General features: G+C 43.3%; 2 protein-coding genes across 8 annotated transcripts in view; one reads left to right on the forward strand and one right to left on the reverse strand.

The window, feature by feature from the left end:
• The window catches only part of CCZ1 (CCZ1 vacuolar protein trafficking and biogenesis associated), an 18,076-nt gene extending 13,327 nt beyond the window's left edge, over positions 1-4,749 (forward strand). Inside the window, exons 12-15 of the mRNA XM_039880029.1 lie at positions 235-352; positions 2,728-2,886; positions 3,175-3,302; positions 4,403-4,749. Of these exons, the coding sequence (XP_039735963.1) occupies positions 235-352; positions 2,728-2,886; positions 3,175-3,302; positions 4,403-4,458 (461 nt within the window). The 3' untranslated portion in view covers positions 4,459-4,749. The remainder of the gene's footprint in view (positions 1-234; positions 353-2,727; positions 2,887-3,174; positions 3,303-4,402) is intronic.
• Positions 4,750-6,603: 1,854 nt separating this feature from the next.
• The window catches only part of LOC120616418 (radial spoke head 10 homolog B-like), a 32,053-nt gene continuing 26,375 nt past the window's right edge, over positions 6,604-12,281 (reverse strand). For 5 of the 7 annotated variants that reach the window (XM_039879814.1, XM_039879802.1, XM_039879819.1 and 2 more), the window contains exons 19-20: positions 7,843-8,041; positions 6,604-6,877 (exon numbers count right to left, since the gene is read on the reverse strand). In XM_039879814.1, the coding sequence (XP_039735748.1) occupies positions 6,709-6,877; positions 7,843-8,041 (368 nt within the window). In that variant the 3' untranslated portion in view covers positions 6,604-6,708. Of the gene's footprint in view, positions 6,878-7,842; positions 8,042-11,753; positions 11,898-12,281 lie in introns of those variants that run through there. The other 2 variants (XM_039879830.1, XM_039879825.1) reach the window with 1 other exon arrangement.

Here is a 12,281-nt window from a genome sequence, read left to right on the forward strand (position 1 = left end):
TTTTTTCCATCTTAAATATAACTAACTTTGATTCTTCTGTTTCTCTTCTATTTGGGGGTGGGGGGGTAGGTAGGGAAAGCTGATCATTTGATTGTTTTATCTCCTGGATTCAGTAAAAGTTTAATTCGAATTGTTAATTCAGTAAAGATGATAAAATTCTTCTTAAGACAGTGAAGTGAATAATGACCTTTTAAACACAAGGTATCATAACACTTTTTTAAAATTTCTTGTCAGCCTCTGTACAGCCTACGCTGGATTTTTGCCGAAGACTGGATGGCATTGTTGGGCCCCAGCTCACAGTGCTGGCATCTGACATTTGTGAGCAATTTAACATCAACAGAAGAGTATCTGGGTTTGTACTTTGCTTCATATTTACTTTCAAGCATTTAATTGGTTTTGGAAGAGTAAAGGTGGTTTTTACTTAAGAATATAGACAGCAAATTGACATTCGTGTTTTTCTCTGAATCCAGAGAACAGCAGTGTGCTGTTCAGCTCTGTCTGGAAAGCTTCCTGGGGAACTGTTCTTGGGTTCCTACCCCTCGTTGTTGGTTGAGGCTGGGTCTCTATTAATGTATCCTCGTTGATGGTTGGGCTTAGGTCTCTCTTAATGCATCCCCTGGGCTCTCCCCTGATCCTAGCGTGAATGTAAGGCTTAGGTGTGCTGCCTGTGCCTGTGGACTTGGCCTGGTGAGTGCCATTAACATCCCACTCGACCAGCCTCGATTGTGAAATTCACACCGGCAGGAGTAACCTGCAGGCTTTTGCTTTGCATAGACCAGAAACACTCTGCCATGTTGTGTAGAAGTGGGCAGGGTGAAACTGGCTGTGCTGGAAGCTGTTGGAGTGTTGGTGCTGAGGCTGGCAGCTTGCAGGGCTCCGTGCCAGGCAGCAAGAGACTCAAGGTCAAACTCGTCTGGGTCTAAGCTCTGAAGTCGTCAAACCTCTTTCTGCTTTCTCCTCCATGTAAAGTGGAATTACTGTAAAAATAAAGTGAGTAAATGGACAGGACTTTGAGAAATAAAAGCCCTCTTCTGTGGACTTGCCACGTGGTTGAGAAGTAACTAAAGTGCCGTGAGTTCGTACGTATCCTCGTTTGTAGCAATCATTTGTTATATGCACAGTGCGTGGTCTTACGTGAGCACCAGCCTATGGAGAGGTTACAAATGGGCCCCAAGTGAAAGTACGTTTAGGTTCGGTATCTGTGTGTGGATTGTTGCTGTTGACAGCTCACTTCGTTTTTGACAAGATAAAACTAAGGAGAGTGCCAGCTCAGCGTACATCCACACGGTGCTGTGAAATCATTTAATTTTTTTTTTTTTAGCATTAAACTGCCAGATTTTCTATTTTGAAGGAGACCTGAGTGAGTTAAATCTGTCGCATCATGCACACTATGAGCAGAGAGCGACAAAGTGTAGCGATCTGCATCCCCGAAGCCCGGGCCGTTACCGGACACGCTAACTGTTCTGAGTGTGCTTTCGGGAGATGTGAGATTTCAGGTAACTCAGCAACACGTTTCCAGAGGTAAACCTGCTGTCAGGCACCTTCTCTTTCACAAATAGGATGAACCGTGCTTGGGATTGTGCAGAAGAAAGGAGGCAGCCTGGGATATTAATTACTGTGTCATTAGAGAGCAGTTTTCTCTCCAATATTTTACTATGAAAATTTTCAGACATAGGGAAGTTGCAAAAATTGTGTCGTGCACACCCCTATACCTCCTACTTACATTCTGCAATTAAGATCTTGCTATACATGTTTTAGTACACGTCCGTCTGTTCTAGAGGGCAGTTTTTCGACTGTTAAGAGACCCACTGTACAGTGTCACTGGCCCCCTGAAAGATAGGGTCCCTGGCATAAGCTCCGCACAATTTAGGGGTGTGCCCAAAAATAGGAATTCTAGAAATGTAGTTATCTTTGAGAGCTGACCTTAAGATGCTTCTGAGATTTTACAGACCATAAATATCAACTAAAGGTAAAAAGGTTTCAAATACAAAGGTAATGTGTTTTTCTTCTGGAAATCCTTCTGACCCAAACCATTTTACGCTCCGGTCCTGGGACCTCCACAACTCATATCTCAGAGGAGTTGGGGGCAGCCCCGAAGGAGGAAGAAGACCCTAGTGGCGTCTCGAGGCAGCATCTCAAGGGCCTTGTTGATGGGGTGCAGTGTGCGTGAGGCAGCAGTCCTGATCCCAGAGACCGGTTCTGTGCCCGGCCTGTTCTAGATTTGGGGGCTGTATGTGTTGCAACTACTCAACTATCGTTTACGTGTGAAAGCAGCAACTGGCTCATAAACGCCGGGTGTGGCAGCGTTCCGGTAAAACTTTATTTAGAAAAATGGCCAGATTTGCTGACGCCCTCCACTAGAAAATAAATGGCCTGTATTGATTTAGTTTATATTTTTAAAAAATTCAGGGAATAACCAAGTGATTGCCATTTATAACACATCATACTTTTGAGAAAATCATCACAAAATGGTTAAAATATTTTTGGTTTTTAAAAAATACACTTCAGCTTTGGGAAATTTCATCATATTGAGTACCGCACAGATATCAAGGAAGTTACTAATGAAAGAGGAGCCTGTTACATCTTAACTGAGATTCTTAATTTGAAGGTCCAGCCATCGAAAATACAAGGCTTAGGCACACAGATTTAAAGTTTTAACAGTGTCGTTGTAGAGTTTGGATAATTTTTTCTTTCAGAATGTTCCCATTTTAATGACATTTTTCACAGGTCTGAAAAAGAACCCCAGTTTAAGTTTATCTACTTCAACCATATGAATTTAGCAGAGAAAAGTACAATTCACATGAGGAAAACACCCAGTGTGTCGCTTACGTCTGTTCATCCGGATTTAATGAAGATTCTGGGTGACATCAACAGTGATTTTACCAGGTAAATCGAACCACCTGTCAAATTAGGTCCCCCCTTTCTAATGAGAGACATTAAGGAATCATCTTCAAAACCAAGTGACCCAGGGACCCCTTAGAAGGGCTCACACTGCCCACCTTTTGGGGGGCCATTTCCAAACAGAGCATTAATCCCAGAGGTCACTGGTCACTCGGACGTGATTCCCTGAACTTTCCAAATGACTGAAGCTTCCCGTTTCTTATTTTAGATTGTTTTGCACGATCTGGCCGTATTTATCATAAACTATGGCATTTTAAAACTCTTGTCTTGCAGAGTGGACGAGGATGAAGAAGTCATCGTGAAAGCGATGAGTGATTATTGGGTCGTTGGGAAAAAGTCTGATCAGCGGGAGCTGTATGTTATTTTGAATCAAAAAAATGCAAACCTGATTGAAGTAAATGGTAAATAGGATTTGGTATTTGAGAATTTTAATGCTATCGATGTTTAAAAACGCCTGTCTTTTCAGCATACTAAGAAATACACTGAACAGAACGTTGCGACTGTTGAGATTCTGAGCAGAAGCCTCTGTTGCTTAAAGGAAATGTCATTTAATTCATTGTTTTTTAATAGCTTAGTTCCTCAAAAAAAGTATGTGAAAAAATGTCCTGCATCACGGGAAACTTGGCATCATCCTTATAATACTAAAGGGAGAGAGATCCTCTTTTTATTTCCTGCGATGAGAACACACACTTAGGCGAGAGCTGCCAGGGTCACGTGGCAATTTTCAGCCATCTCTGCGCGCGGGCAGCCTCGTGACGCAGAAGTTCCCTTCCGTCTTGCAGCCAGAGCATTTGGTCTGGTCCTCGGCACGCGGTGATCCAAGCAACCGCTTTGCCTGATCCTGACCATGTTTGTGCCCTGGAGGAAAGGGGGTGTCACCCTCACGGCATCAGGCTCCCTTGCTGCTCTGAGAGCGACCTGGAACAAGGAGCGGACAGTGCAGGCACCCCAAGTGGCACCTGTAAGAGAAGTTAGGTGTGAGGCTTCTTTTTTCTGCGTCTTCTAAGGCGTCTACTAAAGTTTTCTGTTTCATGAACACAATAGCTGTGCGCATTAGAAACGCCAGTCAGGACGAGCCTCATTACAGCGGGAGTCGAGTCAGGACAGTGTCGCCTCTGCGGAGCACTTGGTCTGCGGCGCAGGGTTGCGGCCACCCTGAGTGTGTGCTGTGGCATCAGGCTTCTCAGGGCTTGCGACGTCGTGCCCCTGACCCCATGAGCTCCTAAGCGGTGGGTGTCGTAGGCACCCTGGGTGTTGGGTTCGAGTTTTCTCAGACCCAAAGCAGCAGAGTTTCTCCATGTTAAATAGGCATGATAAGCTTTTTCTGTCTCTCGGTTTATTCACATTTTTTACCCAGGCTTCTGGGATTTGAGATCAAAATTAATGCAGGTGTTCGTTTATTCCCAACTTTCTTCCAGAAGAATTTAAGGTGCTGATATAGATATCGTATAACCTGTAAGCGGAAACCTCTATTTCTTACCGTTTTCTGTTCTTCTTGCAGAAGAGGTAAAGAAACTTTGTGCAACGCAATTCAATAACATATTCTTCTTGGACTGACTGCTGATGGCTCACCGAAACATCTTTTTAAAAACTCAGCAAGCGTTTTGTTCACCACTGCAGGTTATTGGTCATATTATTGACTGAATTAATGACAATAGTAAAGCAATACTTGCTTTGAAGAATCAAATTTCTACTCAGTCTGATGATCCCCTGAAGTTTTTAGATTTTAAATATTTATGTGGAATTAACTGAAGGCAGTCGGCTACGTCTCTGTCATTCCATTCTTTTGACATTATGTGAATATTTTACTGGAAAAGAAGACTAATAAATTGTTAAAACTTTTTAAAATTCTGGTTTTGCATTGAGTTTCCTGTTGCCTGTTTGTAGACCTCACTGTCCAGTGGGTCCTTGACCTGTCCTTGGGGATATTTAAGCAGCTAGAGCTTCTCAGAGTTAGGGGTCCCTTCCCTGGTCACTAGACCTGAGGTGGCGAAATAGGGCCTTTGCTCAGAGTAACTGTTAGCCTTGGTTTTTGTCTTGAGGACTAACTTGATTTTTTAGGCCACATATAATAACAGACCTTAAGCAAAGTGCCCCAGTGTGGTGTAAACATAAAGCTGTCCTCATTCGTCGTGTAGAACTCCCAGGTGGCCACACTCTGCATGCAGCTTCGTAGCTGAGATGGAGGCTGGCTGAATTTTATTTAACCTAGCTTGTAGTGGCCTGGATATCCCAGAGTGTGGATGAAACTAGCCAGGTATGGTCTAGAAACTGGCGCCGCCCCGGCCCCAACAGGGCTCCTGTTTCCTTACCTGACCCGCATAAGCCTTCTACGTAGCTATCCTGAGCTACGTGAGACGGAAGGACCTTATCGATGTATAGTGTTCTTACCGTCACCCAATCTTATACACAGCTCACAATTCCCATTATGATATAACCCAGGGGTTACTTAAGAGCGTATGTTTTGGTTTCTAATATTAGGCTTTATTGCATGGATCCACTGCCGACTTATCAATTGCAATATAATCAGACGGTAGTCTCCGGCGTATCATTTGAAATTGTTGCACTTTTTAAACTTAAAATGTAGCCAGTATTTCTCTCTGTTGCATTCTGGTTTCTAACTGCTGCTCAGACGTTTTAGTTGCTTACATCGTAGCCTGAGTAAATACTGGTTTTCCTCACCCATTTCTTCCATTGTGATTGTAGCTTTCTTCCCTACAGTTGTCCGCTTTTGCAAGGCTGATAGGAAGATGCAGACTAGTAATGCATCTTTTTGCTTGGTTGTCCTTTTCTCATTTTGATTTTTATCTCCATCATGGGGACGTTTGCTTTAAATTGTTTTATCTGCCTTTACTATTGCTTGCTGTTCCGGCCATCTTGATTAGATTTTCCTGGTTATCTTTTTCTATGTTTTCATCCTTCCCATATGGTTTTGTCAAAAATGTTTCCCTTGATTTTTTTAATCCAACCTCACCACCTCAGGGTGGGGGGTTTGGGGGAGGGAAAGGTGAGTTTCACCTGTTAAACTGGCGGTTACTGGTATCTTTGCATTTTTCCCCACCAGCTTTTATTTTCCATTTCCATTTTATTTTCCATTTTTTCTTTGTTGTTTTCCCTTTTCCCAGCTTTATGATGGATGATAGTTTTCTTCTTTCTGCTAGTTTGGAAGCTATAGGTTATATTTTTATGCTTTGGTGGCTACTCTTAAATTTTAACACAAATTATTAGCTCCGATATTTTCTAACAGACAAAATATTCACTTAACTGCTGACGGCACACCTGCTCCTGGTCCAGCGGTTTGGCCTTTGGTCCATGCGACATTTGTGGGGCCGTGGGACTCAACAGGAAAGGACCAAGAAAAGAGCCGTAGACATGGCGGCGTGTGAAGGACAGGTAGGTTTTGGGTACAGGGCGGTTACAGGAGGCAGAGTTGCTGTTTGGGGCTGGGGCTGGGGCTGGGGGGACCGAAGAAATGTTTAAATAACTTCATCCACTTCTCACCGATTCCTAATTGGTTTTATGGTTTGACGGGATCCTGAGCTTCACTACCAATACTTTGATTTTGTTAAAAATCATATTAAATATACTCATTTAACAGCCATATATACATGTACTTTCATTCAGCTCACTTTTCAAAATGCAGCCGTTTCGGTGATCCAACCCGAAGGAACCGAAACGCAGTGGTATTTCAAAAACACTAAGACGAGTAAAGCAAGCCACTTTATTGATCAGGAAGTTTGTTCCTGTGCTTCGGCTCTGAACTTTTACATCTGCTTGTTCTTGAGGCTCATTTGCAAACCCAGTAACCTATCTTCTCCTTTTCTTACTTGTGATGGATTTGGACTGGGACACCATCTCCTCTTTCGGGGGGCTCATCGTGAAACTCCTGGATGGGGCGTCCACCGGTTCCTTGATCACGGTGATGTCGACCTCATAGTCTTGTCTTTTGGCCTCTTCCTCCCTCAAGCTATTCAGCCTAACACAGGAAGCAAACACAAGAAGGTTTGTTTTTTGTTTTTTTCTTTGTAATTTCAAAACCAGTTTTTATGCTCTATGTGGTATAAAGTAGTCCATCCCTGGATTTCAACGTTTTTGTAAATGAGATTGTAAATTATCATCACTTTGCCTAAAATAAAGTGATGCCACATCTAGAAAACCCAAAACGCAATTTTCATATATCTGAAGGTACTGCGTACAACATAGCAGCTAGTAGGTGGCCTTTTAAAACGCTCCGTGGTCTTGTTCTTCAAGACCCTTTAACACTTCCTTCGACACACTGACAGGCTTGAGAGGCACTTTACAAAAAGCAGGCATTTGTACTCTGGACCAACACTCCTGCGTAGAACCGAGCCTGAACAGTGTTTCTGAAACAGTAAGTGCGGCACTTATGGGGTGCTCCCCACGTGCCAGGCATGGTTCTAGATGCTTCTAGAGCAAACGTTAGCTCGCTTAATGCTCACGACAGCCCCTCGGGAGGCCGAGGCACCCAGCGACCTTGCCTAGGGTCTCCCAAGCGTTCAGGGGCGGGGCTGGGATTTGGACCCGGGCAGTCTAGGTCTGTGGCCTGACTCGGCCACTCTGTCACTTTGCCTCTTTGCGTGAACCTGGGGACACAGGTGTCAGCACTTTAGATAGCCAGCGGAAGAGCAGGGGGCCCAGAGGCAGGATTCCTCCGCGTGGCTGAGGTTCTTTGTACCATGAGAGGACCTGCCACCCCTAGGAAGCCGAATACTTTTCATGAAAGCATCTGGCCCTGAAGCTTCCGGCAGCTCCAGATAGCGAGACAGGGAGAGGGAGCGAGAGGGAGCGAGAGAGGCAGAGAGGGAGAGGGAAGGATGGAGGGAGGGAGAGGAAGGGAGAGGAAGGGAGAGGGAGCGAGAGAGGCCGAGAGGCCGAGAGCCCGAGCGGGAGGGAAGGAGCTGAGAGGTGTCACAAAGGTACTTGGCTTCCAGCTCGTCGTCCTCCATTTGCCTCTGCTTGGCCAGGGCTGCGTGCAGCAGCCTCTGTTCCTCCACTCTCTCCTTGAGAACTTCTTCGTGCTTGTGCGCTTGGAACAGCGTGTTCATGAAGAAGACGCACACGTTGCCGAGCCACGTGCCGAGCTTGTCCTTCTCTTCATCCTTGGGTTTTTCTTTTTTCTCTGGAAGAAAGTTTCATTAAAGTAAGGCTGCACCCAACTCAGCAGTAACTTGGGAGCCTTTTTTCCGCGTTCTGGTTCTGCCCGTTTGCCTGGCGGTGCCCGTCCCCGTACGATGGGGCGATGCGTCCTGCGTCCGTCCCCTCAGGCTTGCCAGGGTTCACGAGGTGCGGCCTGCTTCAGCTGACTGCCTGGAGCGAGGGGACAGCAGGCCTCAGCTGTGGCGGCAGCATTTCCTGCAGCCTCCTGGGACCTACCTATAGTTTTTTTCTATATCGCTTAAGTATTTTGGTTTTCTCACATTTTAGAAAGTTTGCAACAATTTTCATGTTTGGGGGGGAACTTGGTTTTTGCATACATTGTCTTTAAAGGCAGTTTTCATAAAGAAAATAATAAAAGAGGATTTTAACTCTGACTCAAATAAGGTGAGTACTTTCCATCGCATCCTGTCTGCGATCTGAGACCATGCGGGTTTTGTAGCGGTTGGTGGTCTGTCTCTGTCCACTCATATTTCAGCTCTCATGGTGACACCTTGTCACAAAATATGGTCATGTGCGCGGTTTCTGGTTTCTCGGGGGAACCTCGAGAGGTGGGAGGACCCACATCAGTGCTGCCTCCGCCTTCCCAGAATCCCGCCCTGGGTGGTTTCATGTCTCTGGGGTGAAACAGCCGGTCTATTATCATTTTTTACCTCTATCAAGTTTGTATATATTGGTTATGCTAATGTTAAATGAACAAAGCTTTATGCTTGAGAATTTTTTTAAAACGTAAGAATAATTCTTAGTGTTTCTTTAAACTTTTTAAAGAACTTGCTCATAAAAATTAAATTTGGGGAAGTAATTTTGACAGCTTTTCTCCCATGATTATTCAGGTTTTCTATTCTCTTGAGTCTACTTTTATTAATATCTTCCTTGAAAACCAATTAAAATTTTTTTCAAATTTATTAGCTTAGAGGTATATGCAGCATTCTTTTACCATGCTTAGAAAACGCTTATCTGGTTACTTTTTCCTCCTTAGTTAGTATGTGTGTTTATCACTTTTATTCCGACTGTACTAGGCTGAGGATATCTATTTTCTTTTTTTACTTACGGAACCAGGAAGATCAATTTTAGTATTTCTCATATAATTTGTGAGTTTGTTTTTTTTAATTAATGCCTTCTTCCTGCTCTCCTTGTATTTTTTTTTTATTCCTGCCTTCTACCCTTTTCGACGGAATGTTTGGGTTACCATATTTTCTTATTTAATAGTGAAAACATCGAGTACTATAAATTTTCTCTGGTTATCATTCTGACCATGTCTCATAGGTAATGTTTAATTTCCTAAGTCATCTCGGAAATGCAATGTGTTTTTCTCTAAGAATTATTTAGAAGAATAGAGGACTTCGTTTTTGGTGGGGCTTTTTGTTGTTGTTTTTGCTTTTAATTTCCAAGTAGTTGGATGCTGTTTCACTTTTCAAATCAACATACCTGGTTCTAATTTAAAAGACAGTGAGGCATTGGGGAATGCTGACCAGGAGAAGGGGATGAGGCTGGAAGCCGGTGTGGACAGCGGTGTGGACGGCGCCAGGAACCAGCTGGGAGCTAAGGAAATGGAGTCTGCAGGTGGGATGCTAGAGGGATGTCACTAGGAGAAGGTTGATATTAAAACGAATCTGAGGGCTTGAGGAAGGGTGTATTTGTTGTTTTAACTTGAGCATCTTAAAAAAAACAAAGAGAGTGAGACTCTGAAGGAGAACTTGACTGTGTAAGGATATAGTCAACAGTAACAGGCCTGGGAGGTGGACATGTGGTGCCCAGGGGGACGTCCAGCTGTCCTGATCGACTGATTCGACTCAGTAAGATCATGCCTTGAAAGTGAACTCTGAGAAGTGTCACCACGATGGTGACATAGGTCATTCCTAGCTTCACTCCCCCTCATAAGAAGAACGAACAACTCTGCATGGACAAGACACCGCCGTGTGAATCCTAGGACCCGTCTGCACCGCAGAGGGCGAGACACAGCACGGCGGGAGGGGAGGAGGAGCCGCCACGCACTGACCACACTGCCCCTCTCTGTGCTGGCACAGGTCTCCCCTGAGCCTGTACTTCCAGGAGGAAAAGAGCCCATGGTGGACATGGTGGGTCACTTCTTGGGAACCTCCACTCCAGCCTCATCCCACGAGAATGCTAAAGGGAGCTCTTTGGGTAGAAATAAAAGGCTGCTAATGGTCTTTCTAAAAACATGAGAAGGTGACGCAAAACTCACTAGTAATGGTTATACACAATCAAAGCTGGATTCTGTAATACGGTAATGGCAGTGCATAATTCACTTTAAAAAGCACAGGAAGATAAGAAACAAGGAAAAATGGATGTCCAAAACAGCCAGAAAACAGTTAACAAAATGGCAGCTGTAAGTCCTTACCTGGCAGTAATTACTTCAAATGTAAAAGGATTAAGTTTTCCAATCAGAAGACACAATGGCAGAATGGAAAAAAAGACAAGACCCAATAATATGCTACCTATAATAACTTCCTTTAGCCTTAAAGGCACACACCGATTGGGAGTGACGTTACAAGCGAATGGTAACCCCAGAGAAGCAAGGTAGCTCTACTTACATCAGACAAAATCCTTTAAACTGAAAATAGTGAAAAGAGAAAGGAAGGTCACAATCATAAAGGGTTCAGTCCATCAAGATGTAACAATCGTAAATATTTATGCACCCAACATCGGAGCACCTGTACGTATAAAGCAAAAACTTACAGAGCAAAAAGAAACAACAGTAATGGTCGAAGAACCCACTCTCAACAAGGACTGGATCATCTAGACAATAAAGAAACAGCAGATCTGATCATCGCTTAGACCAAATGGGCCTGACAGACACATGAAGAGCATTTTGTCTGACAGCAGATTACACACTCTTCGCCAGCGGACATGAAATGTTTCCTGGGATAGACCACATCAGGCCGCAAAACAAGTCTTAGCAAATGTAATAGAAAAGATAAACAAAACTAAGTTTGTTCTTCGAAAGAAAAAATTGATAAACTTTTATGTAGACTAAGCACAGGAAAAAGAAGACCCAGATCAACAATTATAAATGAAAATGGAAACATAAACTGACAACAGACATACAATGGATCATAAGAGGCTACTATGAGCAGCTATATGCCAACAACCCGGAAAACCTAGAATAAATGTAAAAGTTCTTAGTAACATACAATCTACCAAGACTGAAGCAGGAAGAAATAGAAAATCAGAACGGACCGATTACCAGTAAAGAGACTGAGTCAGGAATCAAAAATCTAACAGATAGTCAACAGGACCCAGTGGCTTCATGGGTGAATTTTACCAAACGTTTAAAGAATTAAAATGCCAGCCCTTCTCAAACGCTTCCAAAAAAGCAAAAAGGAGGGAACACTCAAACTCATTTTACAAAGTCGGCATCACACTGATAGAAATGGCAGACAAAGACACTACCACAACAAAAAACTGCAGGCTAACATCGCTGATGAATATAGGCGCAAAAATTCTCAATAACATACTAGCAAACCGAATTCAGCACACGATCAAGTGGGATTTGTCCCTGGGAAGCAAGGGTGGTTGAGCACATGCAAATCAATCAGTTTGACACATCACATTAATAGAACGAAAGGAAGGATCACATCTCAATACAGAAAAAAAGCATGTGACAAAATTCAGCATCTGTTCATGATCAGATCTCAAGTATAGAAGGAACATACCTCAACGTAACAAAGGCCATATAAGGCAATCCCACAGCTAACGTCATACTCAATGGCGGAAGACTGGAAGTTTTACCTCTAAGATTAGGGACAACAGAAGGGTACCCACGCTCACCACTCCTCTTCAGCATAGCACCGGAAGTTCTAGCCAGAGCAGTTAGGCAAGAAAAAGAAAAGGCCTCAGAATTGGGAAATAATATGTAAAATTGTCTCTTTGTAGATGACATGATTTCATGTGTACAGAATCCTAAGATTCCACCAGAAAGCTGATAGAGCTAATGAATGAATTCAGTGAAGTTGCAGGATACAAAAATCAGTAACATTCTATACACTTAACAAATTATCTGAAAATGATCTCATTTACAATACCATTAAAACAAATAACATAGGAATAAATTTAACCAAGGAGGTGAAATATCTCTACTCCGAATACTAGAAGTCAACAATGAAAGAAATTAAATGGAAAGGTATCTCATGTTTATGAATTGGAAGAATTCACGTTAAAATGTCAATACAAATCCAATGGAA

The sequence above is a fragment of the Pteropus medius genome, unplaced genomic scaffold (assembly GCF_902729225.1).
Source record: "Pteropus medius unplaced genomic scaffold, Ma_sr-lr_union100, whole genome shotgun sequence".
NCBI lineage: Eukaryota > Metazoa > Chordata > Mammalia > Chiroptera > Pteropodidae > Pteropus > Pteropus medius.